The sequence below is a fragment of the Eumetopias jubatus genome, unplaced genomic scaffold (assembly GCF_037043125.1).
Source record: "Eumetopias jubatus isolate StellerSeaLion01/CBP00866 unplaced genomic scaffold, mEumJub1_p1.0 scaffold_1, whole genome shotgun sequence".
NCBI lineage: Eukaryota > Metazoa > Chordata > Mammalia > Carnivora > Otariidae > Eumetopias > Eumetopias jubatus.
The window spans coordinates 111,026,151-111,054,107 of NW_028274807.1; the positions used below are offsets into that span (position 1 = coordinate 111,026,151).

The window sequence follows — 27,957 nt, forward strand, 5'->3', positions numbered from 1 at the left end:
CTTTCAAGGGAACTAAGTTTCAATTACCCTAAAACTGGTAAATGACTTATTATTTGTGTGTGAAACTAAAGTATGTTCCTTATGAAATTATCTGTAAGTCAAAAACAAAAATTGAGGAAGACAACTTTTAAATATAATGTTAATAGGTACGCTGGGTAATAAATTCAAACTTTTTATTTGAATTTATCTGCTTAGTTTTTTATTGAGTTAAGTATAAAGGCCCAGTTAATCAACTCATTAGATTGGTCAAGGCAAGACACTTGAACTACATAACAATATTTAAAAAGCAGTTGGTCTTTTAGTAATTCTCTGGTAATCACACACACACACACACACACACACACACACACACACACACACACACGCACATACACACAAATTGGTAGAGTACTCTGGATATAGGATTTCCCCCCATAATCTCGTCTAATACACGGTTCACAATCTGCAGTATTTTGAAAACTGTGTAAACTGGACATGACCAAATTAAAGATGCCTGATAACCTCTTATAAAGTATTGGGGAACTTCAGCTGTATTCCCAAAAGATCAATTTTAAACTATGAAAAAGGAAAATTCATATAAAATCACAACAGATTTAACAGACATCTTCAAAAAGAAAGTCAAATTGTAACTCAATTTTCTACTTTTCCAAATATGACTAAGGAAAAAAGGTACAAGTGGTAATGTCTACATTTTTTAAAAACTGTTAACTGAGTGGATTTGGGGAAGAAAAAAAAAGCTATACAGTATTATTGCACTCCACGAATGTGCAGAATTCCAAAATGTGCCAGCACTGAAAAACTGTCTTGCATTGAGGTTTTTCAAGAGGTACAACGAGCCTGCCAAGAAAGCATCTGGTCTGTACTAACAGCTTGCTGTCTTCAGTACAGGCCTTCATAATGTCAGTCACGCTGCTCTTGCAAAAAATCCCTTAATGTCTGAAAGAGAAAAAAGAATATTTTATTTCAAAATTCCCTCTTATAAAATCAACCCATTGATAAGAAAAGAACTGAGAACATCTCTGCTATGCAAAAGTTAACTGACATTCAACTGTGTTCACACACGTTTGCTTACAAATTTTCTATCTCGAGCATGTTAAAAGAATCTGCATACTCTTAGGAACTAGTTATTTGCAGGTAAAGAGAAGACATGTATATAAATATTCTAGCATAATATATCAACTCTATTAGGAGTTCCAGTCAAAAAAGTGATGTTACATAAAAGCCCAGTTATCAACCCTTGAAGATAAAATTAGTAGCACAACCTTACCTTGTTTTGGCAGGTCCAAACGCTCTTGATCACTTAATAAATTTTAATAAAGAAAACATCCATCTATTAAATCTTAAATTGGGAACTCAAGTGGTAATATATGGAATATCTGGTATCTTTTGTGATGAGAATGATATCTATAAATGGTTACTGTATTCTTAAACTACTTACAAAAGAGTTTTCAGTGCTGATAGGTGGGGCTATGATCGATGATGTGGGATTGAATCCATATGCACATTGAGCTTCATTTCATTGTCAAGAATTTGAACAAGCTGTTGCATGGATGGGAGGTGACCAGATTCCAGCTTAGACCACACAGGCACATCTATAATAAAAATAAACAGTACCACCTCTTAAAATTAAACATGAGTCTACAATTAAAGATGAGTTCCACAAATATTTACTGTCTATATATACAGCTGGGGGTACAGTAGTGAATCAGAGAATTACCCTTCTTGCTGGTATGGAGTTTACATTCCAGTAGGGGAGATACGAAAAGCACTACACAAATAGCTACAAATCACAATTGTGTGCTAAGAATTAAAACCAGAAGATGCTGAGGGACATAGGAGGCTAGAAAGGAGCTTTGTACTTATTAAGTGAGAGGTATCACTAAAATTGAAAAATACTGTCATTAAAAGTGAGAGCTGAAATACAGAAGAAGAGGGGTACAAGGGAAGCTGGAGAGGCAAGCAGGGTCTTAGATCAGGGTCAGCAAACTATAAAGCACCAGACAGCAAGCATTTTCAGCTTGGGAAGACATACAGTCCATCACAGCTACTCAACTCTTAATTGTAGTCTGAAAGAAACAACAGGCAATACATAAATGAGTAGGCACGGTTGTGTTCCAATAAAATTTTATTTACAAAAAAAGGCAGGTGGACATAGGGGTCCACGTGGCCATGGTTTGCCAATCCTGAGGCTACATCAAGCAGGGCCTTTTGGGTGTTATTAAATGTTCTGGTCTTTATCGTGAAGACAAAGTAAAGCCACTTAATAAACTTGAGGCAGTGAAGCAACGAGATGAAAATGATGTGCATTAAAAAAAAAAAAAATCACTCTACTGTTTGGAGCTGGTATCAGATTTTGTAAGAAGCCAGGTAATAAATATTTTAGGCTTTACGGCTCAAGGGAAAATCAAAAATATCTCATAGGTAATTACATAACCAGAGAAATAAATTTCCACAAATTTTTCATTGATGAAACTCAAAACTTTAGGTATAAACACTAAAATTTGAGTTTTATGTAATTTCCATGTGCCATAAAATAGTCTTGATTTTTTTGTAACCATTAAAAAATTTAAAAAAATACTGTTAACTCATAGGCTATATCTGACAACCTCTAGTTTAGAGAATGTATTAGAGGGTAACAAAATAATCGTGATAAAGATAATCAGAAGTAGAACTCTGAGAAATGTAGAAGGTAGAATTAAGAATCAGACTTGGTAATACATTAGATATGGAGACTAAGGGAGAAACTGAGGTTATCCTAGCTTTCTGACATGGGAAACTCTGGGTAGAATGATAATGGTGCCATTATAAATAAAGGAGCAATGCCAGGGAAGGAGCAAATTGGAGTACCCAAGAATTGCAGGAAGCAGAGATAATCAACAGTTTGGGAGGAGTTTAAGATTCCCGGGTATACCAATGTTTATAGCAGCAATGTCCACAATAGCCAAACTATGGACAGGGCCTAGATGTTCATCAACAGATGAATGGATAAAGAAGATGTGGTATATATTTAAAAAAAAAAAAAAAAGGAAGATGTGGTGTGTGTATATATGTGTGTGTGTGTGTGTGTGTGTGTGTGTGTGTGTACACACACACAATGTAATATTATGCAGTCAACAAAAAAATGAAATCTTGCCATTTGCAATGACATGGATGGAACTAGAGGGTATTATGCTAAGCAAAGTAAGTCAATCAGAGAAACACAATTATCATACGATCTCACTGATAGGAGGAATTTGAGAAACAAGACAGAGGACCATAAGGGAAGGGAGGGAAAAGTGAAACAAGATGAAACCAGAGAGGGAGACAAACCATAAGAGACTCTTAATCTTAGGAAACAAACTGGTTGCTGGAGGGGAGGTGGTGGGAGGGATGAGGTGGCTGGGTGATGGACATTGGGGAGGGTATGTGCTGAGTGCTGTGAATTGTGTAAGACTGATGAATCACAGATCTGTACCCCTGAAACAAATAATACATTATGTGTTTAAAAAAAAAAAAAAGATTCCCAGGTATAGCATCTAAAAGAGAGATCTAGAGCTCTCTAGAGTTATACATTCAGGGGTCATCATATGGACATAATTCTCAAGCTAGGGGAGTTGAGGACCATATAAAGTGATAGTTTTGCATATTATGAAAAACAGAAAAGCCCAATGGTCATTATAAATCATTTAAAATGTGTTACAGAATGCAAACTATTCAGAACCCACCATTCAAAGTTATCTCAAATGCACCTGTTGACATACACTGGTTCTCAATCATGTTGCTCAAGAAGAAAACCATCATACATGCATAGACCTAAAAGAAAATATAATTAAGTACAGCAGACAAAGTTATTTTAAAGGCAAAACATTACAACTGAAGACAGTAATCTTTTAAACACAGAGTCTCATTTTTATTTGGTAACGGCTGTTTTTAAATCTACTTTAAAAGTTTCTATCCAGGGGCAGGGATGCCTGGGTGGCTCAGTCAGTCAACCGTCCAACTCTTGGTTTCGGCTCAGGTCATGATCTCAGGGTTCTGGGTTGTGGTATCGAGCCTCATGTTGGGCTCTGCGCTCAGCGCAGAACCTGTCTGAGATTCTTTCCCCTCCCTCTTCCTCCCACTCTGCTCCTCCCCCTGCTCTTTCACTCTCTCTCTAAAATAAATAAATAAAATCTTAAAAAAGTTTCTATACAGATTATTATTGCTATTCTGTATATTAAGATAACATACATGGAATAAGGAAAATGAAACATTAATTCATAGCTTTATACACACTGAAGAATATATATTCATAATATACAGAAATTCTAGAGATTTCATAATAGCCTTAATAAGTTAAACAAAAGAATACCAGCATAAGAAGGGTTTATTTCACTATTTTTATAATATAAGGTATGAATTCACAAGAGACTAGTGATGCAATAATCAGCAACTCCATGTATTCAATACAACCTGTCCATGTTCCAAACAAATCGTTTTAAGTCAAATAAGAAAAAAGCAGATTAGAAAGCGCTAGCATATTAAATTATATTCATTCCCCTTTTGAAGGCAAATCTATACCCTTTCAAAAGAGGCTAAAAGTTCCTTGGTGGACAGAAGGTTTTAATTTAACAAAATCACCTGACTAAAAACAGGATGTAATGAGGATGTAAATTCACAGCAAGTTACTTCAAAAAAGTAAATAAAAATGCCCACAGCGAGTGAGAAAAAGCTCTCCTCCCATCCCACTTGAACTAGGTGGGCTTTGATTTCATAGAGGTTACCCTCGCATTTGGAAACAGTATGTCTATTTTCATGGGAACAATACACAAGGAAGTGTCAGGAAAGCTAGAGCTTTCAAGTACATTCCTCTTCCCCAGCCGATTAACAATGTTATATGTCTTCAGAAGTAAAATGCACTAAAGTTGGAATCAATAGAATTAATAAATATAACACAAAACATCATCAGTACTTAACTTTCAATTCTTAATCTTATGCATATCAATCTTACTAATACCAGGTAGAGACACAGTTCAATAAGAGGAAGCACCTGAGGATGTTTACATTAAGAAGCCTTGCCTGTTACTGGAAATAAATGGTTCCCTAAGAAAAAGAAGCGTAGATATGTAGGAGTCCACTAAAGGTAGTTTCAGCCTAGAACTAAAGAACAAGACCAGAGAGAGGACTCCAAAGCAGAATACTCCTTAGAAGGAAACCTAAGCAATCCCATCCAAGAGAGAAATATAATTAGTCCCATTCCTCACAGCCGAAAGATAAACCCTCTAGAAAAGATGATTTTAAGTAAAACAAATGAAAGAAATCTAAAAAGAATGTATGCCACAGCAAGACCCTACAAAGGAAAAAATAGCACAAGGTTCATATCTATCTATCTAACTCTCTATATATAAGGACAAATAAAAACACAAAATTTTAGTAAGAACAAATCCGTAATGGATTTATTCTTGGAAATGTCATTTTTAATGTGAATAAACCCATTAATACCCATAAAGTTAGTATAAAAGGCCTACATTATGTGTATATTATGTTTTGTTGGACATGATTTGACCGAATCTATATAATCAATATCAGGTATTAAATTATTTTGTGCCCAGTTTCTACTAAAGTCACACCTGCCTATCCTTCAAATAGTAAAAAGATAAAACCCATTTTTTAAAATATTTTATTTATTTATTTAATTGACAGAGAGAGAGAGAGAGAGAGAGGGAACACAAGCAGGGGGAGTGGGAGAGGGAGAAGCAGGCTTCCCACCAAGCAGGGAGCCCGATGTGGGGGCTTGATCCCAGGACCCTGGAACCATGACCTGAGCCGAAGGCAGTCACTTAACCAACTGAGCCATCCAGGTGCCCCAAAACCCAATCATTCTTAATACATAATTATAAAAACTAAGGCCAAGAAAAAAAATCACAAACAAAAAACTAAGGCCAAGAAAGGTTAAGCGCCATGCCCAAAGATTAAAAAGTGATTAAAGCTGAAATAATACAAGTGAACAGGTGAATCAGCAACAAGTACTTAAAAAAACCAAACAATCCTTTAAAATATTTTCATTTACAACCTAAAAACCTACAACTATCAAAACTATTAGGTTACATACCTTATTTTCTTGACCCCACTGCCAGATGCTAGGAGCTTGCATGCCAAAGAAAGCAAAAGGATCCTTGCCAACAATTATTAAGCCTATTAATACTAGTTTGAAGACTGACAGGAAAGATGCTATGTGTCTATCGAAAGAAAAAAAAAATTCATCAGAAGCCACAATTTCTCACCTAATTCAAAACTTCATAACTCAAGTATATGTGTATAGACAATTTCTAGACACCAAATCTAAAGGTTACTAATTACTAGTGAAAAAGATAGTGACTAAAGCTTATTGTGGAGTTTTAAAACAAAAATGTTTAGTATCAATCAAAAATCAACTTGTAAAAATATACAGTATTAGCCTTTAAAAATATTATTTTAACAGTACAGACTTTGTATAAAAATTTGGGAGTTCTTGATCTATTTTCACAGTAAAAATTATATAAGAAAACACATCCTTAGAAGGTTACCATCTCTGAAATAATCCTCTTTTCCTTCTTACAGAAAAATTCTTCCATATTTGGATCAAATAAACTTGCTATTTGTAAAACAGTGTTCTCTGTTTATTGTAACCAACTAAAAAATTATAATAACCAAGAAAAGTTAATTGAACTAGTCCACAAAAGTTTACTCACAAAAGTGAAAAAATTCACTTTAAAAATTCCTTTTAAGTTACTGAAATTTACTTACCTATATATGGGTTGAGGGAGGTAATTTTCTCCTTCAATGCGGATGTCTGGGTACCGCTGGCTTATAACCCGCATGTACTCCTCAAACACCCGCCTATAACCTCAGGAAACACTGCAGAAAAATAAAAGTGCTTCTGTTAAGCGACTTAGAATATGCCTACACTTACTTTGCATTTAGACAAAGCCTAAAAATTGCCAAGATTAAAAAAGTGTTTCTCACAAACAGTGACAAAGTAGTAACAACTGATGCTCCCCACCATGTATATCCATCTATTAGAACATTAAACTTTATAGATTTGGGTTATTGTTGGGCAGCAGCAAATACCTATTCATATATGTCAGCATATTTTGAGTTCTCAAATCAAGTTGCTTTTTGTGGGGGTATCAATGAGAATAAATGCTGAAATGACAATTCTTATACATCTGAAATAGGCACTTTCAAAACTGGGCACAGAAAGCTTAAAAAATACCAAGGCATGAGACATGAAAACTTTGGTTCTTATTCCTACTCTGCCCGTAACTGGGCAAACATGCCTGCTCAATCACAATAAAAGGAACTTAAAGAACTCTTAAATCCCTTCTGACTCTAAAATTTGCTTCTACTTTGCAAAGGAAAACAAAGATTGGGAAGGTAATTTTCAGCAGTATGACAGCAGTCCATAACATTACTCCAGAAATTATGTCAACGGCATCAAATATCTCCATTAAAATTTCTGAACAACCAAACTGTGGATATATATTTCCCCAACAAGAAAGGGGGAAAAGGCCACAAGAGAGCATCTATAAGGGGAGGATACACTGAAAACTTTAAGACACTGATGAAAAAAATTGAAGACAAATAAATGAAAAGATATCTTGTGCTCATGGATCAGAATTTATATTGTAAAAATGTCCACACTACCAAAAGCAATTTACAGATTCAATGCAATCCCTATCAAAATTCCAATGGCATTTTTCACAGAAATAGAACAAACAATCCTACAATTTGTATGGAACCACAAAAAAACCAGAATAGCCAAAGCAATCTTGAGAAGGAAGAACAAAGCTGGAGGCACCATGCTTCCTTATGTCAAAGCTATATTACAATGCTACACCAATCAAAATTGTATAGTAGAAGCACAAAACAGACACATAGATCAATGGGACAGAATCAAGAGCCCAGTAATAAACCCCCAGAAATATGGCCAATTAATTTACAACAAATTAGGAGTTTGTTGTATAACAATAAAGGAGCCAAGACTGCAGAAAGGATAGTCTCTTTAACAAATGGTGTTGGGAAACTGTCAGCAACGTGAAAAGAATGAAAATGGACCAAATATCTCCCATCAGACACAAAAATCAACTCAAAATGGATTAAAGACTTAAACATAAGACCTGAAACCATAAGCATCCTAGAAGAAAACACAGTGGGTAAACACATTGACATTAGTCTTGGCAACAATTTTGTGGATTTGACCATAAAAGCAAAGGTATCAAAAGCAAAATAAACAAGTGGGACTATACCAAACTAAAAAGCTTCTGCAGGGCAAAGGAAGCCATCAACAAAATGAACAGGCAACCTCCAGAACGGGAGAAAATATCTGCAAATCAGATATCTGATAAAGGGAGTTAATATCCAAAATGTATAAGGAACTCATACAACTCAATAGCCAAAAGTCAATAATCGGACTAAAAATGGGCAAAAAGACCTGAACAGACACTTTTCCAACGATGACATAAAGATGGCCAACAAATACATGAAAAGGTGCTCCATATCACTAATCAATAGGGAAATGCAAATCAAAATCAGAGAGAGATATATCCCCATACCTGTTAGGATGCCTATCATCCAAAAGAGAAGAGATAATAAGTGTTGGCAAGGATGTAGACAAAAGAGAATACTTGTGCACTGTTGGTGGGAATGTAAATGGTACAGCCACTATGAAAACATTTCGGAAGTTCCACAAAAAATTAAACATAGAACTACCATATGATCTCGCAATCCCATTTCTAGATAACACCTGAAGGAAATGAAATCACTCTAAGAGGTATCTGCACCCCCATGTTCATTTTAGCATTACTTAAAATAGTCAAGACATGGAAACAACTTAAATGTCCATCGACAGATGAATGGATAAAGAAAATGTGGTATAGGGCGCCCGGGTGGCTCAGCCGGTTAAGCGACTGCCTTCGGCTCAGGTCATGATCCTGGAGTCCCCGGATCGAGTCCCACATCGGGCTCCCTGCTCAGCAGGGAGTCTGCTTCTCCCTCTGACCTCTTCCCTCTGGTTCTATCTCTCATTCTCTCTCTCAAATAAATGAATAAAATCTTAAAAAAAAAAAGAAAATGTGGTATAAATACACACAGGAATATTATTCAGCAAAAAAAAAAAATCCTACCATTTGCAACAATATGGATGAAACTTAAAGGCATTATGCTAAGTGAAATAAGTCAGACAGAGAAACACAAATTGTATAATTTCATTTTACACGGAATCTAAGAAAGCCAAGCTCAAAGACATGGAGAGCAGACTGGTGGTTGCCAGGGGCTGTGGAATAGGCAAAATGGGGAGATGGTGGAAGGATACAAACCTCCAGATGCAAAACAAATTTTAGGGATCTAATTTACAGCAAGGTGACTGTAGCTAACTATACTGTATTGTATACTTGAAAGTTGTTAAGAGAATAAATATTAAATGTTCTCACCCGATTAAAAAGGTAATTATATGAGGTGATGGATGTGTTAACTAACCTTACTGTGGTAATCATTTCACAATATACATGTAAATGAAATCATCACCTTAACTCTACATAATTTCTATTTGTCAATCATAATTCAATAATGTTGAGAGAAAAAAGGAGGTGGTACCACCAAATCAACAGAAGAGCTTACAAATTCAGTTAAGATTGTTAAACACTTAACCACATTAAGTTCTAAGTTAAGGAACATATAAAGCAAGGAAAGTACAGAGGAAGCAGAATCAGTAACTAAGGTGCCAACTTTGTCGATCACACTGTCATCAAGGAAAAACAAACCAACCACCAGCATCAGGTTTATATCTGGCAGGGTATAACAGTCCAAATATTAGTAGATCTCAATTTAAGAAAACTCAACTTGGGGTGGGGAGTAAGAGAGAGAGAGAGTCACCAGTTTTCTTTACAATTAATACCTCCTCTACATTTAGAATAAAAATTTCACAAGAGATTAAGTCCCTAAAAAGCATGAAATTTTTGCAAAAGGAGACAAATTTCTACAGCTAAATACTTAACTCACGAATCTCCACATACTTTGTTTAGTAAACATTCACCTTAGCTAATATTTTATTATTACCGTGTTAGTCACCAAATTATAGTATTTTGTCAATTGCTTTCTCTGTAAGAAAATTTTTAATGTTGCTTTTGTTTTGAGGATATTACAAAAAATACCTATATGCCTAACTACCTTGAAACCAAGAAATGGCAACTGATTTCAATGCCCTCAAGTTTGCACCAGTGTTTACAATGGAGTTAATTATCTAAAATGATATTCTCTAACTTTTAATGAAACATTGTGAGAGCTAGAGACAGTTAATTGAGTTGAAATTTGTTTTTTTTTATAGATGGAGAAAATATGAAGCCCAAAGAGATGAAGTGACTTTCCATGGTTATACATCCATATATACTATTTATTTATTCACTCACTCAAATACTTATTGAATGTCTACTACATGTCAAGCACTATATTAGACACTGGGCATGTAGTAATGAGTGACACAGATGTGGTCCCTGCCTTAGTAAGGGGCTGAGAGACCAGAACATGGACTTTGTGATTTGAGATCCTAGCCCTTTCCACTAGACCCCAATAAAACAGTTAGATGGTGCAAGGGCTGTTCTTCCCTTTGTCCAGGAAATAAGTTTCCTTTGGCCAAAATGCCACAAGCAAGTACCTATATAGTTGACTTTCTTGATGGCAGAGATCTCTGAAGTTTTTCCATTATGAAGACCTAGAGATTCTCCCTCTGGGAGAACTAAAAACCTGTGGGCCCCCATAAGTCCCTCATATTTGTTCTGGGAGTTCCAATCCTTTGCCAAGGGGAGCCCTAAGAGGCCCAGCTACAGAGGTGTATTTATGTGCAGGCAAACTTCTGGTCAGATTCCTCCTAGTCACCTACTTTTCTGGTCACTGTGCTCAGAAGCCTAGCTCTATCCTCTGTTCTCCCAGTCCCAAGTCCTCAGTATGGTCTCAGACCTTTGGATCAAACTCCAAATGGAATTAGTCCCTAATCTTGAAATCCATAAAGGACTTTAAAACTGTACCTTTTTTCAAATTTTCAGTTATAAAACGTTAAGTCATGAGGATAGAATGTACAGCATAGTGACTATAGTTAGTAATAGTGTATGGCATATTTGCAAGTAGCTAGGAGAGTGGATCTTAAAAGTTCTTATCACAAGAAAAAAAAATTTGTGACTGTATGGTGATTGCTGTTAACTGGACTTACGGTAGTAATCATTTTGTACTACATACAAATATTGAAATCTTTATGTTATACAACTGAAACTAATATGTCAGTTATACCTCAACAAAAAAACAAAAACAAAACAAAAAAACTGTACCTATTTTATTTCTGAAAGATGAAGTTTACAAAACTGACACAACGTATTTTTAGACAAGTTTACTTACATATAAGTAAACTTTCCTCCTTATCATTGCCTCCAGAATTGTGAAGAAAACCTAAGGAACTTTTTTCCTAAATAACTGTTTTCGCAAAATCAATTTTCCTGTTTTGAAACAGCAATCTCTACTGCTTACAGATGTTTTCCAAAACAAAACATACCTGGGGTTTACTGAGGTGGACAAAATGCGAAATTCAAGGCATGCATGATGAGGAGCCAGTCATTTCCAGTTCTACTACCACACCCAGCTCTTCCAACTTACTTCATTCTTTCTGGGTCCATGAGTAAAACTATGACTTCCAGTATACCCCAACACATAAATATGGAAACATGCTAAAAATATGCTGCAGCAGCTGCCTCTTCCTCCTGTAGTAGTACCAAAGGTCCTTAAGAAGTAGATTTAAACTCTGAAATCTTAATGTTAAGTCCTAATCACTTTGCAAATCCCTAGTAATATAGAAATATCTTACTATATGGAGTCAACTTTTGCAATTGCTCACTTTAAAATATTTTTCACAGTACTTTTCTAAAAGAAAAAACCTGGATACAAATTAGATGATCTATGTGAAAGGAAATTTAAGAAATAAAGAAAATGCCTTGTCTGTACTATTTCAAATAGATTCTGTGCTTTTTTGAGTCCATCATGTATTCAGTGTCCTGATTCACGATGCCAACCACTCTCCCTTTCCCCTTTCTATATTATGTCTGCCCCTAATTGTAGTCAAATACTTATATCAAACTTGAGCCCATCACAAACCCCAATCTCTCAGATCTTCTTACTAAAACAAAACAGTACATGAAACAAATTGAGAAAGACACAAAGAAATGGAAAAACGTTCCATGCTCATGAATTGGAAGAATAAATGTTGTGAAAATGTCTATGCTACCTAGAGCAATCTACACATTTAATGCAATCCCTATCAAAATACCATCAACTTTTTTCAAAGAAATGGAACAAATAATCCTAAAATTGATATGGAACCAGAAAAGACCCCGAATCGCCAGGGGAATGTTGAAAAAGAAAATCAAAGCTGGTGGCATCACAATTCCAGACTTCAAGCTCTATTACAAAGCTGTAATCATCAAGACAGTATGGTACTGGCACAAAAACAGACACATAGATCAATGGAACAGAACAGAGAGCCCAAAAATGGACTCTCAACTCTACAGTCAACTAATCTTCAACAAAGCAGGAAAGAATATCCAATGGAAAAAAGACAGTCTCTTCTACAAATGCTGTTGGGAAAATTGGACAGCTACATGCAGAAGAATGAAACTAGACCATGTCCTTACACCATCCACAAAAACAGACTCAAAATGGATGAAAGACCTAAATGTGAGACAGGGATCCATCAAAATCCTTCAGAACACAGGCAGCAACCTCTTTGACCTCAGCTGCAGCAACTTCTTGCTAGACACATCTCCAAAGGCAAGGGAAGCAAGGGCAAAAATGAACTATTGGGACTTCATCAAGGTAAAAAACTTCTGCACAGCAAAGAAAACAGTCAACAAAACCAAAAGACAACCGACAGAATGGGAGAAGATATTTGCAAATGACATATCAGATAAAGGGCTAGTATCCAAAATCTATAAAGAACTTATTAAACTCAACACCCAAAAAACAAATAATCCAATCAAGAAATAGGCAGAAGACATGAACAGACATTTCTGCAAAGACATCCAAATGGCCAACAGACACATGAAAAAGTGCTCAACATCACTTGGCATCAGGGAAATACAAATCAAAACCACAATGAGATACCACCTCACACCATTCAGAATGGCTAAAACTAACAAGTCAGGAAAGGACAGATGTTGGCAAGGATGAAGAGAAAGGGGAACCCTCCTACACTGTTGGTGGGAATGCAAGCTGGTGCAGCCACTCTGGAAAACAGTATGGAGGTTCCTCAAAAAGTTGAAAATAGAGATACCCTATGACCCAGCAATTGCACTACTGGTTATTTACCCCAAAGATACAAATGTAGTAATCCGAAGGGGCACCTGAACCCCAATATTTATACAGCAATGTCCACAACAGCCAAACTATGGAAAGAGCCCAGATGTCCACCAACAGATGAATGGATAAAGAAGATGTGGTATTATATACACAATGGAACATTACACAGCCATCAAAAAATTGAAATCTTGACATTTGCAACTATGTGGACAAACTAGAAAGTATTATGCTAAGCGAAATAAGTCAGTCAGAGAAAGACAATTAATTATCATATGACCTCACTGATATGTGGAATTTAAGAAACAAGGCAGAGGATCACAGGGGAAGAGAGGAAAAAATGAAACAAGATGAAACCTGAGAGGGAGACAAACCGTAAGAGACTCTTAATTTTAGGAAACAAACTGAAGGTTGCTGGAGCAGAGGGGGGCCGGGGGATGGGGTGGCTGGGTGATGGGCACTGGGGAGGGTACGTGCCATGGTGAGCGCTGTGTGTTGTGTAAGACTGATGAATCACAGACCTGTACCCCTGAAACAAATAATACATTATATGTTAATAATAATTAAAAAAAAGAGAAAGAAAACAGGGCAAAAATCTCAGGTATTTACGAAGGCCTGAGTTCCCTCTCTAAAAGGGAAGAAATGGGATTTTAAAACGTGGCTATCTCCACAAAGGTGAATGTTTAACATGTTTAATTTTTCAAAGGACTGAGAAGATAACTGAGTCTTCAGAGAAACAGAAAGATAAAGTACCTTTTACTGAGAAAAAAGTACAGATGTGAACCAGGGAACAGTGAACGACGTCTTCTCCGACTTCCCAGTTTTCTATTTTAGCTCGTCTTAAGGCCCGGCTGCATCCCTGCCTTTGGGTTCTAAGACTATTCTCTCAACAATTTTAAAATGCATTTCCCAATGTATTGTTCAAACCAGTTCAAAAAGGTTTCTGCTACTTGCATCCCAAGAATTTCAACTAATATTTCTCCCACACTGTACCAAGAAAATCAGGAAGGTATTTGGTAAATACTGTGCTTTCTAATTGTCTACAGCATTGCTCAGTTCAACAGCTCACTGATCACTGAAAGCTGTGTTTTTAGATATAATCTTTACTTTTCCTTGTTCTGTTTAGTAGATGAAGTACAATAATAAACATTTGTCTGGTGCATCACCTGCTCTAAGTGCTTTAAGGAATGAAATCTGCAAGACGTTCTCTAAGTCACACAAGAAACAAGGTATTCAGGGAGTGAAAAATAGACTAAATTGATAAATGTTTTTAAAAATTGCAAACAGGAGTGCTCACACACTTTGAAGATCGAAATGTGGCCCAGAATTTGCTCAGCTTTTTAAGAAGTTGCAAGAGGAGCACTAAAAAGGTATCAGCTTGTCAGATTAAGGAACAGTATTATACGAAATCAAGTGACTTCCATTCTAGCAACCTCAAATCTTGAAACACTACAGTGGCCACCGCAGTAAAAACACATACACGAAATATGCCTAAAGTGGCTTCTAAGATTCCTGGCTTCTTTACTAAGTGTATTCCAAAGATGTGACAAACCTAAAATTTGATTAGTAATCTGTTTTTATTCTCTTCATACTTTTGTCTTCTTCTGGAGGCCACTAGCTTCTAGTTTCTCTATACCTTTGGCATAACATTTCAGGAATTCTTTCGCTAAAGACTATTCCACCACGAATTTATAAATTACTTAGTTCCTTCAACTCTTCCTGTGGAAGGAATTTTATCTGTTTACTCTGGAAAACACTTATTAACAGATTTATAAGGTATACAGTCGCTCAATAAATGGTGACAACTCCATTTTGTAGAATTCTTTGTTTCATCTTAAAATACTTCATATACGACGCCAAGCTTTTCCTTTCAATACATTTTTTAATGACATGCCACAGAACTCACCCTCAGTGCATTTTTATAAGTTGTTAAAGAGTCTGATAAAAAAATATATTGTGTTCCATGCTAAATCAATGGCCAAACTGAAGAAGTCTCTGGGTTGCTTTATTGCTTTCCTATTTGACCTGTATATTTATTTACCTGTTGGTTGTAGACTGATTTCACATGACATTAGAATAAACTCAATAAAGAAGCCAGGAATTGTAGAGAGAAAACCACCAACAGGATAATGCAGTTATAATAATAAGTAAGGGTATGTCTGATATCACAGCAGCAGAAAGAAGACTGGCAGTAGCACAGTGAATTCTGGAAGCTTAGCCCCACCAGTAGAGGCACAGAGGCCAGGCCAAGAGTGTTACTGATAAGAGTTATGTTCAAAATGGAAGTTTTACATGTATTACATTCTATGCCTAACAGCTACCAAACTGGAACAGAAGCCAACCAGGTAAAAACCTACCAGAAATGAACAGTATTAAGTGATATCTATCTATACTCCAGTTAGGAATATAAAGGGGGGGGGGGGAGGGAGGGCAGTTAGGTTATTTCAGGACAAACCACAGTGGACTACAACAGGTTGTACTCACTTATTCAAAAATATTGACTGATGACAGTCAAAAGAGATAGAACCTAGAACAAGAGGAAGCCAAACAGACAAAAATCTATGCCTTTTTGGTGCTGGCAATATTCTAATGAAGAAGAGAGAGTAGTAAACTGGTAATAATCTACTGAAGAGGATACAGTTCATCAACTGATAATATCTGAAGCTGTTTCTCTTGTTTTGAGAAAAAGGGAGGAGAAACAGAAAACAAAAACAAAAATAAAAACACCTGAGGGACTATGGAAAAATGTCGTAAAACGAAAATGCAGAAACAGCAAATAGAAGTCAAAATAAGAGCCTACATCCAAAAATATTCTACAAGCAGAAGGATAATAAGAGGTAAGGAAGCACTACAAGAATCTTAAAACCAAAAAGCAGAATCAAAAAATATTTTGAGGCAAAAAAATATATATATATATTTTGAGGCCCTAAAAAAATTGATGGTTAGAAAATGGAATAAGTGATAGAAGATAAATAATAAAAATTGCAGAAGATCTGAATACTATCATTAGCAGATTTCATAGATCCATCAGGTTTTATTTTAATAAGAGAAACCCCTGATAGCCCAAAGAACATTTGCAACAATTAACCATGTTACATCACAAAGAAAGCCCAGTAAGTAAAAACAGCCAATGTCGCATTCTGATTACAGTGCAATAAACTAGTAGTCTTTAAAAACCCAACCTACTTCTCTAAGATCTTCCAGTTGGAGTATTAACTAATTGAACAATATCAAAATTTTAAATGTAATACCCTTTGACATAATCATAATATTGTGCTTCTGTGGATTTAGTTTACAGAAATTATTGGACAAATATACAACATATTTGAGGATATTCACCTTCAAAGTAATTTTGTGAAAAATCAGGATCAACCTAAGAGTTAACCAATAAGGCACTGGTTAGATAAATTAAGGAACACTCATCTTATGTAATTCTATGCCTGCTGATGCATATCTGTAATTACTGACACTGAACAGTAAGTGATGGAGGGGAAGGAGAATTTAAAAAAAAAAAGCATACAACTATGAACATGATCACTTCTGTAAAATTACATAATACAGTATGTGTGGTAGAGTTGTCTTGAAGGATGTTCTTCAAAATATTAATAGAGGGATACAAGGATTTTTTACTTTCTTGTGTATACTTCTGAGGGGAGAGCAAAATATGTGACCCCAAAATATGCCACTTTGGCAGGTGGCTTATTTTGAGCTGAAGGCAATTTAGACCAAACGGACTCCAAACAAAAACAAAAACAAAAAAACTCACTGCTCCCTTAACTACTTAAAAGAATTTAGACAGGCCCAAATAGAAAGCTATTATCAGGGGTAACTTTTTATCTGCAAGACTTGTGTGGCAGGGCAAACATCTATTTAACCAAACATCTGCTCTTCTTATTGTCCTGTGAATTACCCTCCTCCCCTTTGAAGCCCCAGGCCCCTATCCTATTCTTTAGCTCAGGATATTACATTAGCCTCAATTGCCCAACTTGTTCTTGCCTCTCATATTTTTTATAGGGCTCTCATAAGTATGTAATTAAATGTTTTTCTCCTGTTCATCTGTCTTGTGTCATTTTGATTAACAGACCAGGCTAAAGAACCTAGAAGGGTAGCAAAAAAATGTTTCCTCCCCTACACTTTTTTATTATTTTTACAAGAAACCTGTATTATTTTTATAGCCAGAAAACTAATTTAATTTTTTTAAAAGATGAAAGTCTCAGGGTAAAGTTTTCAAAAGTTTATTTACCAAAGTTCTCATCACAACATTAAAGACAATAAAAATAACACATTACAATAAAACTTGATAAATGACAGCATTTATGCTGTGCTAGTTTTTTAATCGATTATCTACTTCCAGCTTTATTTCCTGTCCCCTCTCCCTTCTCTGTGCTGAGTCAGGCTTCATTTACATATGATCTTCCCTTATTTACAAAGTTCTTTCTCTACATCTCCTGGTGCTTTCCCCATACCCTTCAAGATTTAATTTCCTCCTCTCAAAGCCTTCCAACCCTCCCTGAATAACCTTTCTTTCCACTAGGTTTTTAAAGCCCTCCATTATGACCTCTTTTAGAACACTCTGAACAGAATGCTTTACTATAATATTGTTTAACATGTTTGTTTCTCCCACCAGACAATCGGTTTTCAAACATTACTATAAAAAACTAGTATCTATCTTCCCAAATACTGGACAAAAGGGGAAAACAAATAACATGTAAAAAAGGGCATAAAAAACAAGGACTTGATTTCATCAGCAGTTCTTGCTAAAACCCACATGGCAAGATTTCTTCCTCACCAATCCTAAGCTGCATCCCAAACAAGAAAGATATGTAAAAACATGACTTGATTTCCCTTTTTGGAAAGCAGAAAAGGTGACAGAAATGAAACACATATGCATGCTTTCATTTTTTGCCTTGAAGCTTCCTAACAGTATAAAACAGTAACAGAATATTAGAGGTAATTGGAATGCAACCAACATCATCATGTTACAGATGAACAAGTTGAGAGCTAAAGAGATTCAATAATTTCCAGAAAGTCATTCAGAAGAGGCAGATCAAATAAGATGGTGGGCCCCAGGTGGGCCTCTGAACTGTTAGTCCAGCAAATGCAGTTTTTCCAGTAACTATACTACTCAAAATTTATGAGGTTATCTTGGGATTTCCAAATGATACATTCAATTTGATTTCCACCACTTACCTTAATGGCAAATGGTAAAGAAAGAATGTTTCAATTTTTCTGTAAGAGGAGATAAAACCTTTAAAACCATTCATATGGGCGCCTGGGTGGCTCAGATGGTTAAGCCTCTGCCTTCGGCTCAGGTCATTATCCCAGGGTCCTGGGATTGAGTCCCACATCGGGCTCCTTGCTCAGCGGGGAGTCTGCTTCTCCCTCTCCCTCTGCCTCTCCCCCTGCTTGTTCTCTCTCTGTCTCTCTCGGAAATGAATAAATAAAAAAAAAATCTTTAAAACCATTCATATTTTACCTACCTCTAAAAGTTTTGGACTAAAGTACTTTGTTCATTATTAAGTACAAACCACTATTATGTGTACATTATTCAGTTAGATACTGCAGTTTTTTGTTTAAATAGTAAAAAACAAAACAAAATGGTGACTAAGTTCTACATAATTACAGAAAACTTTAAAAATCTAACATAGTGGTTGGTGTAGCAGCCAGCATTTTATTTGTTCTCTAGTTAACACTCCATTAGTACTCTTCTACCTAGATCAACTTACTACTCCTTTATTTCAATGATTCTAAGAAGTACATTTCTCCTATTTAGCATCATTTTGAAAATTTATCTTATAATCATTTCTGTGTCACAGTTTAAACGGCAGTATTTTTCTCCCTCTGAGGTATATAAAATAATGGTGTATCTTATAATCCATCATATCTTAGGTTTGGTGAAATACAGTCTGGTATTTAAGTTTTTAGTTTTAGGGACGCCTGGGTGGCTTAGCGGGTCAGGTGTGTCTGCCTTTGGCTCAGGTCATGATCCCAGGGTCCTGGGATCGAGTCAGCATCAGACTCCTTGCTCAGCAGAGAGCCTGCTTCTCCCTCTGCCTAACACTCCCCCTGCTTTGCTCTCTTTCTTTCCCTGACAAATAAACAAAAACTTTAAATTAAATAAGTAAGTTTTTAGTTTTAGTTATTATGGCTATTTTGGGGAGATGAAAATTTCTTTGTAGGATATTCCCCTGTTATCGTTTTAAAAACTCAGGATTCCTCCCACTCCTTCCCACCAAAAAGGAAAAAAAAAATCCACAGGGGCGCCTGAGTGGCTCAGTCAGTTAAGCATCTGCCTTCGGGTCAGGTCATAATCCCAGAGTCCTGGGATAGAGTCCCACATTGGGCTCTCTGCTCAGAGAGGAGCCTCCTTCTCCCTCTCCCTGCCGCTCTGCCTACTTGTGCTGTCCCTATCAAATAAATAAATAAAATCTTTAAAAAAAAATCCAACCCTCTACTAAAAAAAAGAAAGAAAGAAAGAAAAATCCATAAAATTTGTCTCCTTATCATTCCAGTGAATGGCATAGCACCACTCCAGAACTCAGGAGCCATCTTTGACACCTCTCACTCCATACCTCCTCTCCTTCCCCACAAAGATGTAACCCATCACCAAAACCACAAAATTCATCTCCCAAAAATCTGTTAAATCTGTCCCTTTACATTCTACTTCTACCACCACCACTGTATTCCAAGCTCCATCATCTTTCACCTGGGCAGCTCCCAACAGTCCCCCTAAATGGTTTCCCCCTATCTATTCTTTGTCCCTTCTAATGTCTTTTCCACAGTGAGGCTAACTGATCTTTCCTTAGAGTCTGCCAGACCTTCCAGGATCTGCGCCACCTTCTCTTTGGTCTTTGAGGTCAGTAGCCCTGGCCTTCTTAAGCAATTATGTTCTCTTTACTACAAGGCCACTGACGATGTTATTCCCATAGCTTGAAAGCTCTCTAGCAATTAAATCTCATCCTTTAAACTTCAGTTCAAAGTTGATTTCCTCATGGAAACCCTCCCTAATCCCCTGACTAGGTCTCTCTCATACCATGTAACTTTTCCTTTTTAGCACTTAACACAACTGTAATTTTATATGTTGTCCATGGATTAATGCCTGCCTTCCACTCTTGCCTATGATGTCTATGAGAAAATTGAATTGAATTCCAAGCACCAAAGTGCCTGCAAAGAGTAGGGCTCAGATATTTGAATATGCAAATATAAGTCTACAGTAACTAACATGATCTTTAGGACTCACAATTTCTCAGATTTCTTCAATTCAGCCTTTTACTAATCTCAGTAAGTATCAACATCCAAATAAGCCTTAGGTCTTTATTTTCTTGCCTCCATTATCATGAAAGCAATGGCTGAGTTTGTATAAATTTAAATAAGAATCTGTTCTTGGAGCAGTTGTTTCATTTACCTCTTAAAAATACTTTTAGAAGTTGGTTGCCCTAAAATTATAGAAGTGGATTCTTAAATTAACAAAAATTGGAAAATTCTGTATTCTGATTATGTTTTGAAATCTTAACTTTAATCTACTATTCTTAGTGAATCAATTGTTAAATATCCAAATAAGGATTAACTGTAAAGAGCTGTAGCCAGTAAGCTCCTTATTTTTATTTTTAATTATTTTATTATTTTTTATTTTTGCCAGTAAGCTCTTTAAACTACAACAACTGATTAAATGCTGTAGGTCTGACTACATGTTAAATCTCATATATGGGGAAAATAAAACATGAATACAAACATCATGCCAAACAGTATCTGTCAGTATACATTTACACATAAAATGCATTTATTCATAAAAATCACAAGGAAGGAAAATGTTATAAGGAAACTTTATTTTAAGCTCTGATTAGAAAACTTCCTTTTTTTTTATGTTCAATGTTTAGACATCCAAATAAGCAGGATAAGTTTTTCCCCCAAATATGAAATCAGTGTCATCAAATTCATCTAATTCTATTGCTCCATCAATTGACATAAACCAAAGACTTAGGGAGGCGCCTGGGTGGCTCAGTCGGTTAACTGCCTGCCTTGGGCTCAGGCCCTGATCTCAGGGTCCTGGGATCGAGCCCCGCATCGGGCTCCCTGCTTGGCCAGGAGCCTGATTCTCCCTCTCCCTCTGCCACTCCCCCTGCTTGTGACCTCTCTCTCTGTGTCAAAGAAATAAATAAAATCTTAAAAAAAAAACAAAAACAAAGACTTAGGTGTATAATGCGGTATTGTGCACCTCTGGAAGCTTCATGGGGAACCATATCTATATTGTTCACCATGGTATCTTTAGTCCCTGGCACAAGCAGGTACTGAATGAATATTTATTGAAAAGATACATCAATATAGAAAAGGAAGTTTGTTTTAAGTTGTTTTGCACTCTCTCTCCCTTTAATTCCATCTGTGTGTTGTGCTCCTGTCTTGTTCTATTAGCAATTATAAAAGTGGTACAATTAATAGATGATATATTAGGCTACAGTTAAAGAAAGAGCACTCATAAAATAATAAAGGACAAAAGTGATTGAAAAGAAGGTAAAAATAGTTCTCTCCTTTGTTCACAGTGGTAATTAATGAAAACCTGCATTTTATAGCACTCAGATTTCAAGTAGAATTAAAAGCATTTTCGCTATTTATCCTCAATTGTTTTAGCTTCCTCTTCTTTCCCAAACTCGCAAATGAATGTCCAAGAGATTCTACCAAAACCAGAAACCCGGTATCCAATTTACTATGTACAGATTAATCTCTGGGGGAAAAAGTAACAAACAAGCTAAATTTACTTGTATATGGAGGGCATACTAATAAAATTATTTCCCATCTACAATTAAAAAACAAAACAAAACTGAGTAACTTTTGTATGTACTACGCTCCAGGTACTACAAAAGAAAACTCTCATTAGACTTTTGGGACAAGTTTGTACTTAAGGGGGGGAAAAAAAAGAAGAGAAGGAAAAATGAAAGAGAAACTATGTATCAGAAACTCAACTGAAGTTCTTAAGACTTTTTAAAAAGTTTAACTGATTGAAGAACTAAATGCCCTTCCCTGTATCTGTTATGAACAACCTCAGTGGAAGGTACACTTTTTAAATTATTGTGACAAGTATTCCAATAGAAGCAATTGTAAAAGAAGAGTATTTTGGAAAAGTACAAGTGAAACCAAGAGGCGCAAAAGTAGGAAACAAAAATTACATAACTTGGAAAATGCAGTCTTTTTTTTTAACTACTTACATCCAAAGTATCACAATCCTTACCAATAACTATAGGTTGAAAAAAATGACAGCCACTTTCTAATTAAAAAAGAAATTATGGAAAAAATAGAAATGGTCAAGTCATAACTCCCATTTACAGTATTATATGAAAATGATATTTGCTGGCCACATAGTAAACAGTACAGGGAGTTGTTCTGTTGTTTTTTTTTTTTAATCAGGAGGAAAGTGCAAAGTTTTTATAGTTTTCACTCCAAAAATAAAGCCTCACCATCTCACTTCCTGACTCTAAGGGTAACTTAAATTGATTTTTTAAATTTTAAATATTTGCTTACTCTTTAAAGGATAAGCAAAAAAATAGCTGGGCACATAGGAAATCTAACCTTTAGAACACTTAACACATCAAGTTTTAAAAAGCCCATTTTAACTGCATTACGGCCAACATTGATACTCCAAAGTATCAGGACTCTGAAAAATTTACTAACCTGACCATCCGATCTTGAAAAAACGTCATCTCTTGCAATACAGGATTCTAACTTCTACAATTTTGCAATTTTAGTTTGCCTTACAAATCTTCCCCCAACCCCACCTACCTTATTACATGCATCACTGCTCAGGTTCTAATACTTAACCAGGTAACGACAAAATCACTTACAGAATAACGTCGAAAACTGCTGGGGTTTTTTCTGGTTTAGGGTTTTTTCTTTTTTTGTTTCTCTGAATGCACAAGAGATTCGAAAGGTAGAAAGAAAGACATGCCAGTACAGGCAACTTCTGGGAGGCGGGTGTAATGGGGGTTGGGGGAAAAGATAAAAGAATTGTCTGGGAGTGAACCACTGTCAGAAGAGCAACGTGCTCCTTTGTAAAGACATTTTGGAAATTGCAAACTGAGGATCAGCCTCCCTGGACCTCTCCTCGCCCTCCAGCTGTCAGAATCCCCACTCCCTCACTCAACAGTCACCCCGGCAGGTCCTGGAGAAAAGGCGTCTGTCACTCGCGGGTCTCCTCCAACGACCCGAATTAACCTTCGCCCAGGGGGGCAGCGAGGGCGCCCGGCATAACCCTGGGAAAGGAGACAGGAAAGGGGCACTGGGTGGCAAACGCTCCAGCTTCTCCGCCGACGCTGCGCCAACTCATGCCCACCTCCGCAGGCAGCCGGGGTGGCCATGGCGTAACGCCGCCGACCGGTCCTCCGTACTGACAAGTGTCCCCACGTCTTCGCCTTTCAGTATTTAACCTTCTCGTGCCCTCCTTCCCCACTCCCACCATTCGAGGAGGCAAAAAAAAGAACTGAGCCAAGTGAACGGTTCTGCTTGGAGGAAAGAAGGGAGGCCTGGCAGCCCCGGGAAGGACCCCAGAGAAGGCAAGCTGCGGAGGGCTGCTGGCGCCGTTCTTCCGGGCCAGGGGAGGTTCAGCTCGCTAGGCCGCGGAGCCGGGGCCTCACGTAGCGACAGACGCCTCACAGAGGCGCGGCGGCGCTGCCGGGGCCCGGCACACATACTCACCAAATCTGGAACTTGAGCAGCGGCCCCGTGGCGTACTGCATCTTTAATCTTTTGCTAGGCACGCCGCCCAGGTTGGCCGAGGCATCGCTCCGGATCACCGCCGACGCCGCCACCAGGAGAACTAGCAGAAACCTCATCTTAATCAAGCCAGCCACTTTCGGCCGCCCTCAAACGGAGACTGCAGCCAGCCCAAGGCCGAGCGGGAGCCGCGAGCAGCTCCCCACCGCGCAGGCGCGCTCCGCCAAGGTCGGGCAGGGAAGCAAAAATGCGCCTGCGCGGGCCGGCGCCAACGCACGCTCTGGGAGGCAAAGCTGACCTGTTTCGCTGTCCTGACCCACCATCTTGGATGTGTGCGGAGGCTGGGATGGAGTGAGTTAAGCAGGGAGGCAACGAAGTAGCTGGTGGGATGTCAGAAGATCCTTAATCATAGCACATGTGGGTTCATATAAAATTTTACTTAAATCAGACATTGCTCTGCCTGAAACACTTAAGAGCACCCATTTAGCAGCCTTGATGCGGGTGTGGGAGGTAAAAGAGAAAGCCCCAACCTTCTGAACGGTTAATGCTTAACTCTTTGAGTGCCACACTATGGCTTTTTCTTTGATCTTACAATATTGCTCTCTCCTAAAAGAATGGATTTTTTTAAAAAAGACTTTTGGAAAATTTTGATCATGTAGAGGAGTAGAATAATTACCTTACTCATTAACAATCTTTAACCATTACTGGCATTTTGACAGTCTTGATTGCCTAGCTCTAACCTGTTCTTCCCCCGGGGATGCAAATATCAGACATCCTGTCATTTCACTTGTAGGTATTTAAACATGTATCTCTAGAAAATAACTAGTCTTTGGGGAAGAAAAGAAAAATCTGACCACAAGACCGTTATCCCACCTTAAAAAAAAAAACACTGTAATTCTTTAATACCACATATCCAGTGTTCAAATATCTTGTCTTAATAGATATTTTTCTAAAATTAGGACCAAAATAAAATCCATTGCCATTGGTTGATAGGTCTTTTAGTTTCTGTCAGAGCATTTGAAACCAAGAATATGCCAGGAATTGAGAAGTTTCATTTATCATTTATTGCAGCAAAGGGGAACACACACCACTGGGAACCAAGGGGAGTCTCAGAAAGATGGTATTAGAAAGACCCTTATAGTATATGGGCTTCAATTGGATGATTTGGGGAAGAATGTTGGGGGTAGCAATGGAAAATTTGATCATACTTTTTTAAAGTCTCAGTATTAATAAATATAGGTCATTCTGGATCATTTATCCCAGGTATTTCAATTATGAAATACATCAAATATGAGTTTGAGAAACAGTGGAATAGGAAATTCTCAGTGTGTGCCCATAGTTTCTTATGTCTAATAGCTCAAATGTAGCACATGATCAAATATTTTTTCTAATTTAAGGATGCAGTGAGAGTCCGAAAACATTCTACACAGCTGTTAATTTCAGTTCACTTAGACGTTAAGTGATTAATATAAGTTCGATATATCTTAGGACAAAAGGAACTGCAAAACCAAAATCAAACTTTTTTCAGTAATCACACTGATGGTGATACTATTTCGTTTGTATTATTATTCTAAGACTGCTGCATGTAATGTGGGATAAAGCAAGTGAGTGATTATATTGGTGTCAGTCAGAATGGAACCTTGCAGTAGGAGAAAGGAAATAGATTTAAATTAATGTGTTAGGAAATACATCATGAGAAAGTGGATGAGAATACAAGAATTTTTTCAATTAAGAAATCTATTGGAGGGGCGTCTGGGTGGTTCAGTCGTTAAGCGTCTGCCTTCGGCTCAAGTCATGATCCCGGAGTCCTGGGATCCAGTCCCACATTGGGCTCCCTGCTCCGCAGGAAGCCTGCTTCTCCCTCTCCCACTCCCTCTGCTTGTGTTCCCTCTCTCGCTGTGTCTCTCTGTCAAACAAATAAACTCTTTTTAAAAAAATCTATTGGAATCTTGCAATAATGGATTAGAGAAGACACATCATATGATCATTTCCATAGAATTTGCTAAAATTAAACTCATTTATTATAAAAATTCTCAATGACTTAGAAGGAAATTTCCTTAACCTGATAAAAGTTATCTAACAAAAAATGCAGATATCATACTTAATTTGAGACATTAGAATCCCAAGAAATTCCCAGTTCAGTCAGAAACAGGTCAAGTATACCCACATTCACTGCTCCTGTTCAGCATTGTGCTGAATTGTACAATTGTGTACTACCTAGCAAATCTAATAAGAAAAAGAATTAGAAAATGTAAGGACTGAAAAGAAAGAAAACTGCCAATGTTTGTAAACAATATAATTATATACATAGAAAACCAAAAAGGACCTACAAACTTGGTGTCCAGAAAGGTTGCTGGATACAAGTTCAATTCACAAAAATCAATAGTTAGCTTTCATCAAAAGTTAGAAAATGTGGGGCGCCTGGGTGGCTCAGTTGGTTAAGTGACTGCCTTTGGCTCAGGTCATGATCCCGGAGTCCTGGGATCGAGTCCCACATCGGGCTCCCTGCTCAGCGGGGAGTCTGCTTCTCCCTCTGACCCTCCCCCCTCTCATGTACTCTCTCTCTCTCTCATTCTTTCTCTCTCAATTAAATAAATCTTTAAAAAAAAAAAAGTTAGAAAATGTGGTTTTTAAAAAAGGGCATCTCTTAATATTTTCTAGAATAAATCTACATGAAATGTGCAAACCTCTACAAAGAAAAGTATAAACCTTTCTACTAATTCTTCAAGGCAAATTCACTCAGCCTTCCCTGCACTCTGGCCCTTAAGCACTGAGAAATCACCTCCCTACTTAGTCATCATATTTCATTGTAATCAGTTATTACTGTGTTGGTCGCTTCTGCTATTAGCTGAGTTAGGTAAGGTCAGGGACTGTCATTTATCCTTGTAGCCCAGGTGACCATGGAGTTTTTGTAATAGTAACAGTGAGAATAAAATGAAAACAAACACTATCAAGCTACTGTTTATCAAGTGTCTACTATATACAAGGTACTGTTAAGGGCTTTACCTATAGTATTTTTATTTATATCCTTTAAGAAATGAATGGGAAGCCAGAATAGGAATATAGGTAGGGCAGATTGTGGAAGGTCTTAAATGCCAGGCTAAGCAGTTTGAATTTTTTTTCCTATAAAAAATGGGAGCCATTCGAGATTGTTGGCATTATCAAAGCACTATTTTCAGAAGACGGATGTGGTAACTGTATGGGTAAAGATTGAAGTAACAAATATCTAAAGGAAAGGAGTCCTATACAACAGGGAGAAAGTTAGCACAGAACAGTTATTGTAAACCACCAGGCATAGTGCAAAACTAGGGAACAAGGAATAACTTGGTGGGTTCTTGGTCTTAAAGAAGGTCATGATTGGGTAAGAAAATATTTCAAGTGAGACCAATAAGATACACAAAAGTAGGGGCACCTGGCTGGTTCAGTGAGTAGAACATGTAACTCTTGATCTCAGGATTATAAATTCAAGCCCTACATTGGGTGTAGAGATTACTTAAAAATAAAATCTTAGGGCGCCTGGATGGTGAAGTCAATTGAGTGTCCAACTCTTGGTTTTGATTCAGGTCATGCTCTCAGTGTGGTGAGATTGAGCCCCGCATTGGGCTCTGTGCTCAGTGTGGAGTCTGCCTGAGACTTCTCCCTCTCCCTCTGTCCCTCCCCCCATGCTCCCTCTCTCTCTCTCTCTCTCTCTCTCTCTCTCTCAAATAAATAAATAAATCTTAAAAAAAAAAAGATGTACGAAAGTAGGTAAGTGGGGAATCTCATTAAGCCTGGAAGGTTTCCACAGCTGGTACTCAGATTGTGTGGTATGTGGCTGGCAAACAGACAGATGTTTACTTAGGTGGGGTTTGGGGGAACATGGAATTAATGCTCCTGGGAAATAATGCATTTTAAGACAAGAGGCCAAAGAACAAGAGCCCAGTCAGC

At 37.2% G+C, this 27,957-nt stretch overlaps 1 protein-coding gene across 1 annotated transcript; it reads right to left on the reverse strand.

Annotated features, from left to right (window-relative positions):
* Positions 1 to 159: 159 nt before the first annotated feature.
* Positions 160 to 24,250, reverse strand: SELENOT (selenoprotein T). Its single transcript, XM_028103140.2, has 6 exons — positions 24,013 to 24,250; positions 6,745 to 6,855; positions 6,071 to 6,197; positions 3,705 to 3,792; positions 1,439 to 1,592; positions 160 to 936 (listed from the first exon to the last, which is right to left on the reverse strand). The coding sequence occupies exons 1-5, from the start codon at positions 24,147 to 24,149 to the stop codon at positions 1,468 to 1,470; spliced, it is 588 nt and encodes a 195-aa protein (XP_027958941.1). The 5' UTR covers positions 24,150 to 24,250; the 3' UTR covers positions 160 to 936; positions 1,439 to 1,467.
* Positions 24,251 to 27,957: the final 3,707 nt, after the last annotated feature.